General features: G+C 41.5%; 1 protein-coding gene across 5 annotated transcripts in view; it reads left to right on the top strand.

The window, feature by feature from the left end:
* The window catches only part of VAC14 (VAC14 component of PIKFYVE complex), a 419381-nt gene that overhangs the window by 60814 nt on the left and 337778 nt on the right, over positions 1–20789 (top strand). For all 5 annotated transcript variants that reach the window (XM_033943353.1, XM_033943355.1, XM_033943354.1 and 2 more), the window contains exon 5: positions 9672–9734. In XM_033943353.1, the coding sequence (XP_033799244.1) occupies positions 9672–9734 (63 nt within the window). The remainder of the gene's footprint in view (positions 1–9671; positions 9735–20789) is intronic.

The following is a 20789-nucleotide window of genomic DNA, read 5'->3' as shown; positions in this document are numbered from 1 at the left end:
AGCCTGTTTTCCTTCATAGTAAAAGAGTGAATTGATAAAGAGTTGAAAAGGCAAAGTGCAATCTCAACACAGCTTAAGACCAAGGCTCAAATTTGGCTTGCAGTATGAGTGCAATGTTATAACAATATGTAAGCGGGAAGTCCCAAAAAGTGCATTTTTTTAACAAAACATTACTCTCAATACTTTTGCTTATGAAAATTTTTTTTGCATCAGGCAGTGGGTATATCTGGAAACATTTAGGGGTCCTTTTACAAACCCACGCTAGCGGTGCTACTGTATTGCACGCACCGGATTAGCTATTCCGCGTGTTAAGGCCCTAGCACAGCTTTGTAAAAGGAGCCCTTAGCACTATCAGCACCTTAATTTGTCATTGATACTTTTTTTTTATCACTCCACAATTTTTGAGAAATAAAAAAAGTACAGAATTTGCATATGAAATTTTAGAAATTGTGAAAGTAAGTGTGTAAAATAGTCTAATACCAAAACCTTAATTCATCATTGATCCTTTATATAAGAAATATATCTTTATCATACCACAATATGCAAATTCTGTACTGTTTTGTTTCTCAAAAATTGTGGAGTGATAAAGATAAGATATAGAGGGGCATTTTCTAGATGACGTCTTAAATCTGAGTTTGGACATTTTGGGGCAGATTCTGTAAAGGACGTCTAAAAATTAGGCGTCGTTTAGACGTCCAGGAGCAGAATGCTGTGTGTAATTCTATAATTCATAGATGCACTATAGAGAATCACGCTCAATGAATCTAACCGTGTCTATATTGGAAGCCTTTTGCACTAGAGGTTGTGGCAACCATTTTGAGAACAGAACTAATATGGGTAAGAGTAACTGGAGATCAATCCTGCCCTGATTACACCCTTAGACCACCACGGATTGTAAGATAGACCTGAGGTGGGGGGAGGGTATTTATAATTGGGCAAGAGAGAGAAACAATTCCTGTTTGGAGGGGAGGGAGACAGGATGAAGCACACATTTTCAACTTCCACTGAAGACACTTGGTCAGCTTCAGCTGAAACTAAAACCGGGCAGAAAAAGGGATTTTTGGCACCATAACTGAACCCAAAATTCACATGGCCTCTGTCAATATTTTCTGAAGGTATTATAGACGTGCTATTTGATATGGTGTATTTGGATTTTCAGAAGCTGTTTGAGAAAAACCTTCATGAGAGACTCCTAATGACATTAAAAGTCATGGACTAGGAAGCAGTGTCCTGTTGTAGCTTGGGAACTGGTTAAAATGTAGGAAGCAGAGTAGGACTAATGATCAGTTTTCTGAGTAGACAAAGGTAAACAGTAGTATGCCCCATGATCTATACTGTGGCTCATGCTTTTTACTGTATTTATAAATGGTCTAGAATAGGGAACAGTGAATTAGGGGATCAAATTTGCGGGTGATACATAATTATTCAAAATCATAAGGCGATTGTAAGAAATTGCAGAAAGATCTTGTTAGACTGGAAGACTGAACATCTAAATAACAGATCAAATTTGGACAAGGACATAGGGAAAATAATCCAAACTATAGTTACACGTTACTAGGTTTCATGTTAAGAATTCTGACCCAGAATAAGGATATAGGTGTCATGGACAATATATTGAAATCTTTTGTTCAGTGTGTAGTGTGTAGTTGTTGAAAAAGCAAGCACTGGCCCTCTTTTATTAAGACACGGTAGAGGTTTCTACCACGCTCAAGGACGCTAAATGCTCCGATGCTCAAAGGAATTCTATGAGCGTTGGAGCAGTTTTGGAGCATTTAGCCACTGTAGTAACCTCTACCGCAGCTTAGTAAAAGGAGGAGACTGTTAGGAATTTAAAAAAGGAATGGAGATTAACATGGAGAATATCAAATACCTCTGTCTCTATGCGGAGTGATTTCACTTTGTATATGTATGACAGTTGTATAACAGTGTGCCTATTTTATAAAAGAAGTAGGATCACCCTTTCCTTTACCTAGTACCAAGTAATATGCCTAATTTGTAGGTAAATATTTTACCTGAGCACTTATGCCAGTGATGGAGCTGATGTAAGTTCTCATGTCCAAATGCTAGAGATATGCATATAGCATAGGCCCTCTTTTACGAAGCTGTTCTAGCGTTTTTAGCGCCGGTTTTAGCAGTAAGAGCTCTTAACACTCATAGGATTTCTGTGAGCATCGGAATTCTTACTGCCACGGCCGACACTAAAAACGCTAGCGTGGCTTTGTAAAGGAGGGGGTTAGAGTCCTGATTATGCTCCACCCAGACTTCATCCATGCATATACCTACTAGTAAAATACTGCACAGTATATGCCATATAAGATGTTCATATATTTATAGAAAAGTGCTTGGGTGGAATTTAGGCATGTGTGTGTACATGCCATTATTCTATCATTATGCCTGCATTTGGTGCATACATATTGGTGCCTGCTTGATAAAATTACCCCTATTCAGAGCAATTCTAGTTACTGTATTCCAAAAAGATGGAATGGAATTAGAAAAGGCACAGGGAATGATGACTGTAATGATTAAGGTGTTGGAATAATTTATTTAGGAAAATTTGATGTACACCGCCACAGTGGAATTCAAATGGCAGTATATTTTAAAATATAGTAACTGAACAAATAACACATGCAACAGAAAAGGGAGAAAAAAGTAATAATCAAATCTTAATTTTTGTTTTATTTTAATCTGCAGAAGCCTGCCTAAAAAAGTTTTTGCTAGAACTTTACATTTTTTAAGGGAAGATTCAGCTGGAATATCAGCCAGCAATGAATTTCAAAGTCTGGGCACCATAGAAGAAAAAGCTGAATCCCTTTAAAAAGCTGAGATCATTTTTTGAAGTGACAGAACTACTACTAAATTCGTATTTGAAGAGCAAAGTTGTTTAGATGGACAATAGAGATTCATAAATGATCCCAAGTATGAAGACATACCAAACAAAAAAAACCCCGACTGAAGCCTTATGGGCTATGAACTGCTGGTTAGGCGGTATATAAAAATAAATTATTATTATTATTATTATTAATAAATATAAAATTTTAAAATGAACCCTGTACTAGAGAATGACACGGGGGACAAATTTTTCCCCGTCTCTGCAGGTACTCATTTTTCTGTCCTATCCTCTTGAGTTCTTTTCCTGTCCCTGCCCCATTCCTGCAAGCTCTGTCCTCATCTGCACAAGCCTCAAACACTTTAATATTATAAGTATTCGAGGCTTGTGCAGTTAAGGCAGAGGATGATGCAGGACAGGAACAGCGACAAAACTTATGGGAACAGGTTGGGAAAATTGAGTTCCTGCGGAGACGGGGACAAATTTGTCCCTGGGTCATTCTCTACCCTGTACTGCACTGGCAACCAATGTTCTTTATATATTTGAGGAAATACGTGATCAAACTTCTTCGCATTATACATTAACTTTACTGCTGTATTGAAGACAACTCAAAGATTATAGTGGATCATCAATAAGGAGGGCATTATGGTTAGTAGGGCTATACTACTGTCTAAGAACCAGAATGAACACAAAGATGATAAAATATTAACATAAAGTAGGAAAGGAAAGAGCAAATTTAGCAGCACTATATATCCTTTTAAGAATCAAAGCATGAATCAAAACCAAAGCGTTAGGCAATAAGAATGGTTGCAATGATCTCTTTTTCTTTAAAGAGAAAAAGATTTCTGCACAATCCAATAAATATGATGTTTAAACAATAGTCTATTATCAATTAAAACCCCTAAAGACATAGAATTAAAACCCCTAAAGAAGGGCATAATAAAAAAAGTCTAAGTCCCCTTTTGGCCTAAGTCACTACTAGACGTTGAAAGTGGGCAGCAGGGAAATGTCCATTCTCAAAAGAAACATCCAAAATGAGGTTTTTTTTTGAGAATGGCCTACCTCCACATTCAGCAATCTACTCGCCCAGACTGCCACTACGTCTATCCCTCCAACACATTCCCAACCCAAAAATCGCCCAAGTCCCAAACGCCCAAAACCAAACCTTTTAGGCGAAGAAGGGGCCAGTCCTTCACCTAAAAGCAGGATTCTGTAGCCGGCGTCTGTCATAAACAATGTCAGTTACAGAATCCTGTAACTGTCTCTCCTGCCGCGATCCCCTCCTCCCCGCCCGAAACTCCTCGGCAGGAATGATGCCCAATCCGAGGATGGCAGGCCTGCCGGATGGATGGAGAGAGGACCTTAGGTTAGTGGGGGATTAGGGGTAGCGGGGGGGGCTAGGGGTGGGAGCCAGTCGGGAGGAGGTTTGCCGGCAGGAGGGCTTGGGATCCTTCCTGCCGTTGATGAGTTTGGGGCGGGGGGAATTCAGGGGGGGTGTAGGTTTGCCGGCAGGAGGGCTTGGGATCCCTCCTGTCAGTAATCGCGGCTTCGAGGGCATGAGTCTTTGGCAGGAGGGCTTGGGATCCCTCCTGCTGGTATTCGCGGCTTCGGGTGGGGGGGTGCATCTTCGGCAGGAGGACTTGGGATCCCTCCTGCCGGTATTCATGACTTCGGGGGGGTGCATCTTCGGCAGGAGGACTTGGGATCCCTCCTGCCGGTATTCATGGCTTCGGGGGAGGTGCATCTTCGGCAGTAGGGCTTGGGATCCCTCCTGCCGGTAATCGCGGCAGTTCGAGGAGGTGTTGGCAGGAGAGATTGGGTGATCAGCTCAGCGGCCCCTATTTGGAATTTATACCTGTTTTGACTTGGTCTAGGTCAAAACGTATAAGTTCCATCTGGCAACTTGTCAAACCTTTTTGATTATGGTTGCCAAGCGATTAAGGGCTCCTTTTACTAGGTGCGCTAGCGTTTTTAGCGCAAGCATGAAATTACCGTGTGCTACACCACGCGGTACGCTTCTAGAATAATGCCAGTTCAATGCTGGCATTAAAGTCTAGCATGCATGGCAATTTAGCGTGCGCTATTCCACGAGTTAAGGCCCTAACGCACCTTAGTAAAAGGAGCCCTAAGTCTAGATCGGTCTACCTCCCACCCTATCCACTCCTCCAAAAATGCCCCTTTTCGCTTTAGGCATCCAGAGGCAGGGTAAAGGCCTAAGCTGGTTTTAGATACGTCTAAAACCAGCTTTGATTATCGGTACTTGGACGATCTGTCTTTATGATCGTCCAAATACTGACTTAGGCCACTTTTTAATGTTTTTATTTTTTGATTTTGAGCCCCATAAGTTCTTCATTAATTGGAATTATAGTTTTCCTTAAAGATATTTTGTGGAGGAGTAGAAGCAAGAGAATTGGAAAATTTAAAGTCCTTCCGTTTTATCCCTATTAAGAACAAGTTTATGATCAATACACTATAATTCAATAATGAAGAGCTTCTGTTGAAGTTCATGTGAACAGTCAGTATTCCAAGTCTCATACTAATATTTGAATGTCATCAACATAAAAATGTGAAATCTTAAATACTGAATAAATGTTGTCAATCTATATATATAAAATCGGAGGTATGTATGTGTGTGTGTGTGTATGTGCCGCGATCACGCAAAAACGGCTTGACCGATTTGAACGAAACTTGGTATGCAGATCCCTCACTACCTGGGATGATATGTTCTGGGGATCTCGCGGCCCACCTGCACACTTGGGCGGAGCTACAAACTGAACATAAGATTTCACCCATTCATGTCAATGGAAAACATGTAAAAAGCTGCCATTCTCACAGTAATTAAAAAACGGCTTGATCGATTTGAACGAACCTTGGTATGCAGATCCCTCACTACCTGGGGTGATATGTTCTGGGGGTCTCGCGGCCCACCTGCACACGTGGGCGGAGCTACAAACAGAACATCAGATTTCACCCATTCATGTCAATGGAAAAAAAGTAAAAAGCTGCCATTCTCTCAGTAATTCAAAAACGGCTTGACCGATTTGAACGAAACTTGGTATGCAGATCCCTCACTACCTGGGGTGATATGTTCTGGGGGTCTCGCGGCCCACCTGCACACGTGGGCAGAGCTACAAACTGAACATAAGATTTCACCCATTCATGTCAATGGAAAACATGTAAAAAGCTGCCATTCTCACAGTAATTAAAAAACGGCTTGATCGATTTGAACGAACCTTGGTATGCAGATCCCTCACTACCTGGGGTGATATGTTCTGGGGGTCTCGCGGCCCACCTGCACACGTGGGCGGAGCTACAAACAGAACATCAGATTTCACCCATTCATGTCAATGGAAAAAAAGTAAAAAGCTGCCATTCTCTCAGTAATTCAAAAACGGCTTGACCGATTTGAACGAAACTTGGTATGCAGATCCCTCACTACCTGGGGTGATATGTTCTGGGGGTCTCGCGGCCCACCTGCACACGTGGGCAGAGCTACAAACTGAACATAAGATTTCACCCATTCATGTCAATGGAAAACATGTAAAAAGCTGCCATTCTCACAGTAATTAAAAAACGGCTTGATCGATTTGAACGAACCTTGGTATGCAGATCCCTCACTACCTGGGGTGATATGTTCTGGGGGTTTCGCGGCCCACCTGCACACGTGGGCGGAGCTACAAACAGAAAATCAGATTTCACCCATTCATGTCAATGGAAAAAATGTAAAAAGCTGCCATTCTCACAGTAATTCCAACTACCTGGGGTGATATGTTCTGGGGGTCTCGCGGCCCACCTGCACACGTGGGCGGAGCTACAAACAGAACATCAGATTTCACCCATTCATGTCAATGGAAAAAAAGTAAAAAGCTGCCATTCTCTCAGTAATTCAAAAACGGCTTGACCGCTTTGAACGAAACTTGGTATGCAGATCCCTCACTACCTGGAGTGATATGTTCTGGGGGTCTCGCGGCCCACCTACACACGTGGGCTGAGCTACAAACAGAAAATCAGATTTCACCCATTCATGTCAATGCAAAAAATGTAAACAGCTGCCATTCTCACAGTACATCAAAAACGGCTTGACCGATTTGAACGAAACTTGGTATGCAGATCCCTCACTACCTGGGGGTGATATGTTCTGGGGGTCTCTTCACCCAAGAATGTATATGTTCTTGCTCCTGGAGGTGAAACTAAATATGTTGTTTCTAATCAAGTTTTGTGTTTGTTGTATTGTATTCATTTTGTCAAATATTTCACATTATAATTTGAATATTGTACTTTTCATAAAGCTGTAAAAAAATAATTTCATTCACCACTATAAAGTATCTTTATTTGAATCCATTTACAGTGTTATTGCTATAATTAAATACCCGTGCAACGCCGGGGCATCAGCTAGTGGTGTAATAAAAACATTAACCCCCACCCCCATTTTCAAAGCTGTGCTAGCATCTGCTACTGCGGTAACTGCTCTGAAGCCCATAGAGATTTAAAGTGCTTCAGGGCTTCTACCACACGGAGGGGGGTTTAAAGTAGGTGAAAAATTAGAACCTTAGGGAACATCCTGAATTAGGAAATAACTTTGGTGGTCTGATTTTTTTTTTTTAATTCTTATTTCAAATGAACGAGCAGAAAAATAAGAACGGAACCAGTTCAAAGCCATACCTTTAATACCTATTTCATTAAGTTGAGCAAACAAAGATCAGAATCGGTAAGATCAAAAGCAGAACTAAGAGTTAATTTAAGTAATACTATTTCATGTCCACTATCAAGCTAGCAAATATCATTAATCGTTGATACCAATGCTGTCTCTGTACAATATCCTTTTCAGAAGCCTGATTGTTAAGGATGAAAAATATTATTTGAATTCTAAAATTTCAACACTTGCTGAACAGCTTTCTCACCTATTTTAGCTAAGAACTGTAAATTAGCTACAGGGCAAAAATTTGTGCTAGAAGCCGAATAAAATTAGGTTTCTTTAAACAAGGTCGAATCACAGATTTCTTCCATAAAGGCACAACACCCTGTGTCAAACTAAGATTAATGAAGTCTAAAAATAATGGCGATAACTGAGTGGAACACTGTTTCAATAGTCAAGTTAGAGCCCCTTCCCTGGGGGAGGCGATAACTGAGTGGAACACTGTTTCAATAGTCAAGTTGGAGCCCCTTCCCTGGGGGAGGCGATAACTGAGTGGAACACTGTTTCAATAGTCAAGTTGGAGCCCCTTCCCTGGGGGAACCAGAAGGATTAACTGAAGATATATATTTTTTTAAATCCAGCTACAGTCAGAGGCGTAAATGAAGAAAAAGTACTACATTGACCAGCATTATCAGTAGAAAGAGTTGAGCTACTTGGAGATGAAAGAGGGAGTAGAGGATATTCATAAGGAATTGATAAGATCCCTTGAAGATTATCTAATTTTTCCAATAATTAGGAAGCATAAGAATCAAGTGACAATTGAAAAAAAGCAGATGATTGCAAAGAACAAATAAATTCAGCTTCACTAAAATGTTGTTTTGGAAAATTCACATTTCATAATTCTTTTAGAAATAAACATTTAGCCTAAATTATTTTCCTTTTATAGTATGTAATGTTTCTTCTATTTTATGATCAGCTGTTTGTACAAATTGTTTCAAGACCTCAATACTGCATTAAACCAGGGATTACGTCCACATGTAGACTGAGCTACCTTTGTAGTGGAATCATAGTATCAAGAAAATGAATAAGAGAATCTGTAAAGACATCAATTTAATTTTCAGAAGCTAAAGCATTTAAACCTTGTTGAGGAAAACGATCCCTATTCATTTAAAATCGTAAACATATACTGCTGAAATGCCTGAAGAGACAGCGTAAGATTTTTCATAAGTAAAAGAAAAAGGAAGATAATGATGAGGAAAGGCTAAAGAGGTTAAGGGGTTTTTTTTGCTGGAGAAAGAGATGGCTGCGGGGAGATATGAGAGAGGTCTATAAAATGAATGGAATGTGTAAACACAGATCATTTACTCTTTCAAAAAGTACAAAGACCAGGGGACACTCCTTAATGATGATTAAGTAGCAGATTTAAAACTGAATTTCAGAAACTGTTATTTATTCAGCATACATAGATTGATTTAATTGAGCTTTGGTGTTGGAGAAGGATTTTATGCATATGCCGTGGACTGCCAGAAGAACTAACAAATCAGTTTTGAAAGAGATCAAACCAGCTATGTCACTAGAAGCCCAAATGATGAAGTTACAACTGTCTTATTTTGATCATACTGTCAAAGTGAAAGATCATTGAAAAGGACATCATGTTAGGAAGAGGGCGACCTGCAATTAGATGGCTAGACATGTTGAAAACAACCATAGAGGTGACTCTGAAGGACCTTAGTGGACTAGTACAAATCTGATTCTTTTTAGATCTGTAATTCATCAAGTCGCTAGGACTCAAGCATGAGACGATGGCACCTAAGAGGAAGATGTATATTTAAAATCTAGAATTTGTTGCCAGTGGATGTGGAGTTAGTATAGCTGATTCACATTCCTGGAGGAAAGTGCATAAACTGTTATTAACTAGGTAGACTTAGATATGTGTGTAGCTTTTAGGATCATGCCAGCTGCTTGTGACTTGAAATAGCCACAGTTGAAAACAAGATACCGTGATTGATGGACTTTTGTTTTCGCCTAGTATGGCAATTCTCATGTAAAATGAATATAAAATATTTTGGAGCTGGGTGGAACAGAACTTGAAGAAAATGCTTTTAGTCTTTTTTCAAAAAATTGCCATAAATAGGTACCGTATGTCATATATTATGTCTCTATACATTTTCACTGATTTTGTTTATATTCGCTTTAAACTTTCGACAGCTTTCTGCTGATCCTGACCCAAATGTGAAAAGTGGTTCTGAATTGCTAGATCGTCTTTTGAAGGTACATCATATAAAATTGTTGGATCATTTGTGAATGCTGATTTGAGATTTAAATTTGCTTCACTCTTTCTTTTTCATATGGGACTAATTTTCGACAGCAATAAATCGTGCTGTGTGTAATGTCTAGTTATCTCAAACAGTTTGGTTTCTTATGATGTCACTCTCCATTTATGTTTATTAAAACTTGATATCCTGCAATATTCCAAAGATCAATGCAATTTACAAAAACAATTAAAACAATTTAACCCATCCCCCCTTTTACAAAGCCATAGCACATTTTTTTTTAGCGCTGACTTTAGCAATAACAGCTCGGACTCTCATAGAATTCCTCTGAGCATTGGAGCTGTTACTGTCACGGCTGGCGCTAAAAACCGCACTACAATTTTGTAAAAGAGGAGGTAAGTTGAGAAAAAAAGGTCATAAATCATAGAAAAAGGCCTTATCACACATTCAGAGGATAAACAATAAAAATAAAACTAATCACTTTCTTAGACATACTGATACAATACCACTGGCTTTCAGTAGCTTATCGAATTCAATATAAATAAATCTTGTTTACATTTAAGGCTTTCAGATATGACTCTCCAGCCTATTTGTCATCTCTTACCACACCTTTATTCTCCTAATCAACTTTTTTTAATTATTTATTCTTTATTGAATTTTCACATAATTCACAAGATATCCTTGCACAAGAAAAACAGATGAAACAACCCTATAATGTATCGAAAGTCCAAAGGTAATATAATAAAATTTCTTAGACCTCTATAAATGAGTAGGAAGGATCCGAAAAAATAGTGCAGAGAAACTAATATTAATAAAAATCATAAGATAAAAGGAAAAGGCTTAACAGAGATTCCCGTTACATAGTATGTGCTCCAGACATTAAACACTAACAGTACCCAACTTCTTCATGTCAAGAAATGCTCGCACGTGTTCAGGCACAAAGAAAACATATTTGACTCCAAGGTACTTTACTAAACATTTACATGGGTAGGCTAAGAGAAAAGTTGCCCCAAGTGTCAGAGTTTCAGATCTCATCATCAGGAAAAGTTTTTGCCTCTCTTGTGTTTGCCTCATGACATCTGGGTAGACCCAGACTCTTTTCCCCAGAAATAGAGATTGAGAATTCCAAAAGTATATTTGTAGGAAAGAATTTGCATCTTGCTCAAAGACAAAATAAATTTGTAAAGTAGCTCGCTCTGTGGTATCTGAAACAGAAGTTTCAAGTATTTCAGTGAGATTCAGTAAATCTATAGCTTCAGCTCCTTGATCAGGGGCAGCCCCTATTTCCTTCTTTGTAAGAATATAATATATACGATTAATTGGTGGAATTAAGTCTGAGGAATACTTCAAAATTTCCATAAGATATTTTTTAAACATTTCTATAGGGGACGTTCCCACTGATCTTGAAAAATTGAGAATATGCATATTCAGTCTTCTATTGTAATTTTCCAGTTGCTCCATTTTCCTATTTAGATTAGTTTTGTCCTTGACCATTTCTGAGAATAGAGTTTGTAGGTCCATCACCTTACTCTTAACCTGGTTAAGTTCTGCTTTAAAATGTTCTGTACTGCCTTGGAGCTTTTCTGAAAGAGTATTTACAGTACTCACAAGCATCGCAATTTTTTGAGAAGATTTGTTCACTGTAGAGTTGATCTTCCTGAGAGCTTCCAAAATGCTCTCTAATGACACCGCTGACGATTTTCTGCTTTGAGAAGAAACCTCCCTGGTTTCTCCTACATCCGGAGGTTCTGTTGCGGCTACATCCCCTGATGTAGGTGTCTCCCTCAGGGAAGACATAATGGGAGATACTTCCTGCTCAGCCACAGTAGTCTCTGGGCGTAGCAGTAGAACGAACATCGGGGCGGGGGAAGAGAGAGAGAGCATAAGAACATAAGATGTTGCCTCTGCTGGGTCAGACCAGAGGTCCATCGTGCCCAGCAGTCCGCTCCCGCGGCGGCCCATCAGGTCCATGACCTGTAAAGTGATCCTTGTCTAAACCCTTTAATCCCCCTTTTCCTTATATCTATACCCTTTCATAGCCTATCTCTACCTCTATCTATATCCCTCAATCCCCGTATCCTTCAGGAATTTATCCAATCCTTTGAAACCCGATAGTGTACTCTGTCCTCCCATTCCAAGGCCCCAACCTCTCTTCCGGTCAGGGTACTGCCAGACATTCCTCCAATGTCACCACAGGAACCGGCTTTGATGAAATCCAGCATGGAACGCTGTGTAGGGGTAGAAGTTCGAGCCGCAGGGGTCTCGGCTCAAACAGTTCCCTTTCATTTTGAATGTGGCATACCGCCACAAAAGGAGAGAGCTTAGGAAACAAGGGAATAGCTCCTGCAGTGAATAGAATGGAGATGCCAAAGTTAAGCTGCTGCCATCTTGGATCCTCCCTGTTTCTCTCTCCTAGTCAACTTTTAAGATCAATTGATGTTACAGAATTGTTCTGCCTAGTCCATAATCTGCTCAAATAAAATTGACTTGCAATTATGCTGCTTTTTTTTTTTTTTTGCTGTTCCTTTTTACTTGAATAAATTACTCTTACCGTATATACTCGAATATAAATGGACCGTACATGGAACGGTTCGAGAAAACCAATGTAAAAAATGCACAGTAAATGGATTGTGGTATAGACCTCACATGGGCTGTGTTTCGGTCACAAAATTTCTTCTTCCGGGTCTGGTGCTTCTATAAACCACAAGCAACGAATTGCAAATTAGCAAAACAAAATACTGTGTGCTGACAAATTGTAGCCAATCGAGTGATATTACCAAAGTAGCTTCCTTTTGTGCAGTGCATGTAAAATTCACAAAAGTGTTTCTACATGCGTTGCCAATATAAATGATTTCTTTGGGAGCAAACCAACTATTTAATTTTATCGATGAGGAGTGTAGAAGGAAGGATCTTCGCTCCATCCCTGAGAAGTGTGGAACTCACATGCATCAAGTTTATTATAACTCACATTAGGAATACATCTCCCTTTTCATTAGAATCATTTCTTTTCTCTTTTGTAAAAAACAAAACAAAACCCGGTGGGAGGGGGAGTGGTTAAGTCCGAACTTAAAAGTTTTCTATATATAGATGCCTTTAATGACTAATTTTTCTTTTCGCATTTTTGAATTTAAAAGGTCAATTGTCTTTGTCTCCCTCCCTATTGTTTTTCCCCTGAATAAATATTTTAAAATTGAACTAATGATTTTAAAACTGAATGTAACCATTAAATAATTTTCCTTTTGTTTCATTTTAATTTGTTGAAATACCCTTTAAGAGTAATGTTATATTTGTATTTTAGATAATCGTCTGTTTTTATTTAATAATTGTAAGTGTGTTACCAAAAATTTTTTATTTATTTGTACATCGCCTTGAATTTTGAATTGGCGATAAATCAAAAATACTTAATAAACTTGGAAACTTGGAAACTTGGGTTTAATATTCAAGTGCGGTGTCTTTGCCTTGTACCCTATTTCCCCTAACCCTAACCCTAACCCTATCTGCTCTGCCAGGCTCTGCACTTACTCGCTCCCTCCCCTGCCAATCTCTGCACCTAGCCTCCCTCCCTCCCTCCCTGGTAGGTTCTGTACCCTTCCCCCCCCCCACGATGCCTTGCATGCCTTCGTCGGGCCTGCCATGAGACTTGATGGTCCAGCAATGTCCAGGATAGGAGGGAACCCTCCCTCCTCCTGTCCCAGCCGATTCTAATTGTTTTTATCTCCTTCCTGCCTCCCCCATGTATCTTTTAGTTTCCTCAGTGGCCCAGTGGTGAATTGCGGCAGGAGTGACCTTCCTTCACTCCTGCCTTTGCAGAGTCACTACTGTACTCCTGTAAAGGTGTTAACTGTGGGTCCACTGGGAAACTGTGATCATGACGTGATCAAATTTGAACTGATACCTGGAGTAACATAGCAAAAATATCTACTGTAGAGGCATTTAATTTTTGAAAGGGTGACTATGATAAAATGAGGAAAATGGTTAAAAAGAAGCTAATAGAAACATAGAAACATAGAAACATAGAAAAAGCGGCAGAAAAGGGCTATTGCCCACCAAGTCTGCCCATTCCAAGTATCCCCCCCCTGAGTTTACTCCCTTAAAGATCCCACGTGAGTATCCCATTTTTTCTTAAAATCTGTTACGCTACTGGCCTTTATCACCTGGGGTGGGAGTCTGTTCCAATGGTCCACCACTCTCTCGGTGAAGAAGTACTTCCTGGGATCGCCATGAAACTTCCCTCCCCTGATTTTCAGCGGATGCCCTCTGGTGGTTGAGTGTCCCGTGAGCCAGAAGATATCATCTTCTGACTCGATGCGTCCCGTGATGTACTTATACGTTTCAATCATATCTCCCCGTTCTCTTCTTTCCTCAAGTGAGTACAGCCGCAACTTCTTTAGTCTTTCTTCATACGTGAGATCCTTGAGCCCCATGACCATCCTGGTGGCCGTTCGCTGAACCGACTCGATCCTCAGCACGTCCTTTCGGTAGTGTGGGCTCCAAAACTGCACACAGTACTCTAAATGAGGCCTTACCATGGCTCTGTACAACGGCATCATAACCTCAGGTCTCCTGCTGACGAAACCTCTACGGATACACCCCATCATTTGTCTTGCCCTGGAGGAAGCCTTCTCCACTTGATTGGCAACCTTCATATCCTCGCTAATGATCACTCCTAGATCGCGTTCCGCCGTAGTTCTAACCAAGGTCTCACCATTTAGTACATAAGTTCTACAGGGGTTTCTCCTGCCCAAGTGCATTATCTTGCATTTTTTAGCATTGAAGCTTAGCTGCCAAGTTTTTGACCATTTTTCCAGCAGTAGTAGGTCGTGTGTCATATTATCAGGTAATAAGCATCTGCCTACTATGTTACAAAGTTTGGCATCGTCGGCGAACAGTGATACCCTTCCTCTAAGTCCTTTCGTCATATCTCTTATGAATAAATTGAATAGGATCGGACCCAGGACCGATCCCTGCGGCACTCCACTGATCACGTCCGATGCTTTGGATGGGGTACCGTTTACCACCACCCTCTGAAGTCTACCGCTCAGCCAATCCCCAACCCATGTAGTTAGAATGTCTCCTAATCCCATCGATTTCAGCTTGTTCAGTAATCTTCGATGAGGGACGCTATCAAATGCTTTACTGAAGTCCAAATATACCACGTCCAGTGACTCTCCGGCGTCCAGTTGTCTGGTAACCCAGTCAAAAAAGCTAATCAGATTAGATTGGCAGGATCTACCCCGGGTGAACCCGTGTTGGTGTGGATCACGCAGTTTTTCTTCATCTAGGATTGTGTCAAGATTCTGTTTAATCAGTGTTTCCATGAGTTTACACACTATAGACGTGAGACTCACTGGTCTGTAGTTTGCTGTCTCTGTCCTGCAGCCCTTTTTGTGGAGTGGGATTACGTTGGCGGTTTTCCAGTCCAAGGGGACCCTTCCTGTACTTAGGGAAAGATTGAAAAGAACAGATAATGGTTCTGCCAGGACTTCCCTTAACTCCCTGAGCACTCTGGGGTGTAGGTTATCCGGTCCCATGGCTTTGTTTACTTTGAGTCTTGAAAGTTCGCCGTAGACACTACTGGGCGTAAATTCGAAATCCTGAAACGGGTCTTTCCGGTTATCTCCCGTCTGCAGCTGTGGACCAGCTCCCGGCTCTTCGCGGGTGAACACTGAACAGAAGTATTGGTTTAGTAATTCTGCCTTCACAGAGTCTGATTCTGCAAAGTTACCATCCGATTGCTTCAGGCGAACTATCCCATCTTTGTTTCTTTTTCTGTCGCTAATATAGCTGAAGAAAGATTTATCCCCTTTCTTAATTTTCCGTGCTAGCTCTTCCTCCATTCGGAGTTTGGCCTCTCTGACTGCTGTTTTGACAGCTTTAGATCTGTCTAGATAGTCCTCTTTTGCCCCCTCTCTGCCTAAATGTTTGTAGTCGATAAAAGCGTCTCTTTTCTGTTTAACTAGGTCTGAAATTTCTTTACTGAACCATTGGGGTCTTTTGTTTCTCCTGCGTTTACTTACAGTCTTTATGTATTGGTCTGTTGCTTCGTGTAGTATGGACTTCAGAGTCAACCACATATCCTCCACATTATCAGTTTTTGCTTGTTTATGTAGCTCCTCATGGACGAACTCTCCCATGCGGTTGAAGTCTGTGCCTCTAAAGTTGAGAACCCTTGTTGCTGTGTTTGTTTTCGGGAATCCTTTCTTGAGGTTGAGCCAAACCATATTATGGTCGCTGGAGGCCAGTGTTTCTCCTACTGAGACTTCCGTGACGCTATCTCCGTTGGTGAGAACCAGGTCTAGCAACGCCTTGTCCCTGGTGGGTTCCAATACCAATTGCTTGAGGCGTGCGCCCTTTATGGAGTTTAATATTCTTCTGTTGCTACCCGTAGTCGCGGAGAGTGTGTCCCAATCTGCATCTGGCATGTTGAAGTCTCCTAGCATTACAGAGTCCCCGCGCAGTGTGATATTCTCTATGTCCTCGATTAATTCCATGTCTTTGTCCTCTTGTTGCCTGGGAGGTCTATATATCACACCAAGGTATAGGCATCTTTCATTTCCTCTGGCCAGGTTCACCCAGAGGGATTCCCCAGTGTATCTAACATCTGTGATTCTGGTGGTTTTGATGCTTTCCTTAGTGTATAGCGCTACTCCTCCTCCCAATTTACCCACTCGGTCGCAGCGAAGTAGGTTGTACCCTGGTATAACCATATCCCACCCATGTGATTCCGTGAACCAGGTTTCAGATATCGCTATCACGTCAAGATCAGCATTTGTTATTTCAGTCTCTAATTCTAGAATCTTATTGCCCAAGCTGTGCGCATTAACATACATGGCCCTCCATTTCTGTGAAGAGTTTACTTTATGAGTTAGTGTGGCTCCTAAATTATCAGTGATATTGCTCCCTGAATTAATGTGGATGTCATTGGTACTTACCTTAGACTTGGTAGTGTGAGTGCGACTTGCCTCCTCAGGGTGGTTTCTTACTGCTCTGGGATATAAGTATGTACCCTCCCCCAACTTACCTAGTTTAAAGCCCTATGGAGTAGGCGGGCCAATCGATGTCCAAATACGTTTCTACCTCTTCTGGTTAGGTGGAGTCCATCTGGTCCTTGTAGTCCCTGGAGCGTCTCGCCGTGGTTTAGAAATCCAAAGTTCATTTCTCTGCACCATTCTCGGAGCCATTCGTTAGTTCGTTGAATACGCTCTTCTCTAGCTCTGCCTTTGTTTCTTACTGGAAGAATTGATGAAAAGACCACCTGTGCTCCTATCTGCTTCAACTTCTTTCCCAGCGCTCCAAAATCTCTGGGTATGTTCTCTGTGGTATTTCTCGCAGTGTCGTTTGTGCCTACATGGATGAGAAACATGGGAAAATGATCATTAGGTTTTAGAATTTTGTCTATGTTAGTGGTAATATCCTGGATCTTGGCTCCAGGGAGACAGCAGACCTCTCTTGACTGCAAATTAGGCCTGCATATTGGTCCCTCAGTGCCCCTTAGCATGGAGTCACCAATGACTACCACTCTTCGTTCCTTCTGACGGGGCTGGTCCGCGTGCTCTGGAAATGATGTTGTGAGCTGGGCATCCTCTTGAGCCTCTTCTGATATTTCCTCGGTGGCTCCTTCCTGTAGGATCTGAAATCTATTTCTCAGAGTTAGCTGTGGTAATGATGAACTTCTATCCTGTTGAAGAGAAAAAGAAGAAGAGAGTGAGAATGAGGTGGGTTTATTTCGCTTGCCTGTAGAGGAGGTTACTAACTGCCAGGGGCCTGCTTCTCCAATCATCTCCTGTATTCCAATCGTTGTGTTTAGCTCTGTAGGTTTGGGCGTGTCGAGGATGGACCTGTTGTGGGCTCTCTCTGTGAGGTTCGATAGTTCCAGGATGGCGTCGTCGATGAAGGCCTCGTCATCCTTTATGCTCCTCAGGCGCTTTACCTCCTCCCTGAGGCTCAGTAGTTCCTGTAAGATATCCTCGCCTAAGCTTCCCAGCTCCTCTGTCTGTGTTGAGACTGTAGTGCACTTTGAGAGGGGGGGGGGGAAGGTCTCGGTCTGCACTGAGACCTCTGCCCTCTGATCCATGTCGCTCACTGCCTTCTGTGTACAGACCTCGACCATCCCCAGGGTCTCTCCGGATGCTGGAGTGTCGATCTTGATTGTAGCTTTGGTACTCCGTGTTCTTCCTGCCATTTCCAAGATTTATTTCTGTAAAGAGAAAGGTTGAGATGTCAGAGGGTATGTGAGGAGAAGGATGAAGATAGAGAGAGAAAGCGAGAGAGAGAGAGGTTTTTTTTTTTTTTTTTTTTTTTTTTTGTAAAATATATATAGGGTCTGAGAGGTTCAAGGGAGGACTATCTATCAAGCTAAGAGTGCAAGAAAGTGTATGGGTGTGAGAAGAAAGTGTAAGAAAGTGTATGGGTGTGAGAAGAAGGAAGAGGTAGAGTGTGATTGATTGAGTGGATCAATTGCAAAGGTTAGGACTGTAAACCAGGTGTAGATGTTATTTAAAAATACCATCGTGGAAGCTCAGACCAGATGTATTCCAGGTATTAACAAAGGTGGAAAGAAGATGAAATGAGAGCTGGCATGGTTAAAAGGTGAAGCGAAAGAGGCTATTAGAGCCAAAAAAACATCCTTTAAAGTTTGGAAAAAGGATTCGAATGAAGAAAATAAGAAGAGGCACCAGCACTGGCAAGTTCGATGCAAAGCATTGATAAAGAAAACTAAGAGAGAATATGAAGAAAAACTTGCCAAAGAGGCAAAAACTCTTAACAATTTTTTAGGTACATCAGAAGCAGAAAACCTGTGAGGGAATCTGTGGGACAGTTGGATGATCAAGGAGCAAAAGGGGTGCTCAGGGAGGATAAGGCCATAGTGGAGAGACTGAATAAATTCTTTGCTTTGGTATTTACAGAAGAAGATGTAAGAGATCTACCTCAACCGGAAATGGTTTTCGAGGGTGATGATGCGGAGGAACTGAAAGTAATCTCAGTGAATCTGGAAGATGTACTAAGACAAATCAACAAGTTAAAATGTGATAAATCATCTGGATTGGATGTTATAAATCCCAGTGTACTAAAAGAACTCAAACATGAAATTGATGACCTGCTGTTAGTGATCTGTAGCTTGTTGCTAAAATCTTCTGTAGTACCTGAAGATTGGAGAGTGGCCAATGTTACGCTGATTTTTAAAAAGGGTTCCAGGGGAGATCTGAGAAATTACAGACCGGTGAGCCTGACTTCTTTGCCGGGCAAAATGGTGGAAACAATTATAAAAAATAAAATTGTGGAACACGTACACAAACATGATTTAATGGGACAGAGTCAGCATGGGTTCAGCCGAGGGAGATCCTGCCTCACCAATTTGCTTCACTTCTTAGAAGGTGTGAATAAACATGTGAATAAAGGTTGATGTAATGTACATCTTGATTTTCAGAAAGCTTTTGACAAAGTTCCTCATGAGAAACTCACGAGAAAATGTCATGGGACATGAGAATAGCCCCACTGGTTCAGACCAATGGTCCATCAAGCTCAGTAGCCCGTTCTCACAGTGGCCATTCCAGGTTCCTAATACCTGGCCAAAACCCAAGGAGTAGCAATATTCCATGCTACCAATCCAGGGCAAGCAGCGGCCTCCCCCATGTCCTTCTCAATAACAGACTATTACATTACATTACTTTCTTTTATTCTGCCAATGTACTTTTCCTCCAGGAAACTGTCCAAACCTTTCTTAAAACCAGCTACGCTATCCGCTCTTACCACAACCTCTGCCAATGCATTCCAGAGATTAACTATTCTCTGAATTAAAAAATATTTCCTCCTATTGGTTTTAAAAGTATTTTTCTGTAACTTGATCAAGTCTCCCCTAGTCTTTGTAATTTTTGACAAAGTTAGAAATCGATCCATGGAATGTTGCTATTCTTTGGGTTTGTGTCAGATACTGGTGACCTGGATTGGCCACCATGAGGATGGGCTACTGGGCTTGATGGACAATTGGTCTGACCCAGTAAGGCTATTCTTATGTTAATTGGCTGCCACTCCTTTCAGCCCAACAGAGGATTCCTCTACGATTTCATATTGTAGGGATCCGGGATTGCCAACCAAGTACGAATCTGGATATATTAGCGACAGCGTGGGCTGAGGACTTGCATTGCCAGTTGACTGCTGAACAGTTACAACGGGTCCTGAAGAACATTCAGAAGGTGTCACCCAATATTACTCACTGGGAAATGCAATTGAAAATTGTTCTTAGACTTTACATTCCACCGGAACGTGCAGCCCGGATGGGGATTACTGCGTCACATTCTTGCCCGAAATGCAATCAGGCTCACGCATCTTTGAGTCACATGTTTTGGGCCTGCTCCGCAATCCAACAATTTTGGAGACATCTTGGCCTATATACCACATCGCTTTGGGGAAGGCAATGGCTTCCGCAGCCGAGGGCGTTATTTGGATTTTATAATATAGCCTCGCCCAAACCCAGGGGAATGTCAGCATTTATCTCCAGAGCCCTTTTGATGGGAAAAAAAGCCATCCTCACCAACTGGCTCTCCCGTGATCCCCCGTCATATGCACAATGGAGATCCCCAATGATAGTGCACGCAACACTGGAGAGACGCATGGTGGGAGACTTGACTCTTGGCTCGGGTCGCAAATTTTGTCAGGTGTGGAAGCACTTCTGGCAGGACCTCGCACCGCGTGCTCGCAGTAGACTTTTGAATCTTTAAGATTTTATTCCCACTCTCAGCTGTTGGACTGGCCATGGATTCTTGGGGAGGGGATGGGAGGGGGGGATGGGAGGGGAACTGATTATATTGTTGAAAATGTTATTTCCTGAATGGCACTACTGTTTGTATTTGCTTCTTACTGCTGGAATAATAAAAATCATTTAAACATAATTGGCTGCCACTAATGGCTCTTCCTGTGCCCTTTAGTATCCCTGGTGGTCCAACGGTGTATCATGGCAGGAGCGACCTTCCTTCCTCCTTCCCATGCAGAGCCACTAGCTAATTGGATGATGGGAGTTAGCTAGCTGCTCTGCATGGGTAGGAGCGAAGGAAGG

Source organism: Geotrypetes seraphini, chromosome 4 (assembly GCF_902459505.1).
Source record: "Geotrypetes seraphini chromosome 4, aGeoSer1.1, whole genome shotgun sequence".
NCBI lineage: Eukaryota > Metazoa > Chordata > Amphibia > Gymnophiona > Dermophiidae > Geotrypetes > Geotrypetes seraphini.
The sequence above is the reverse complement of the archived record's forward strand: the minus strand, read 5'-3'. Positions and strand labels throughout refer to the sequence as shown.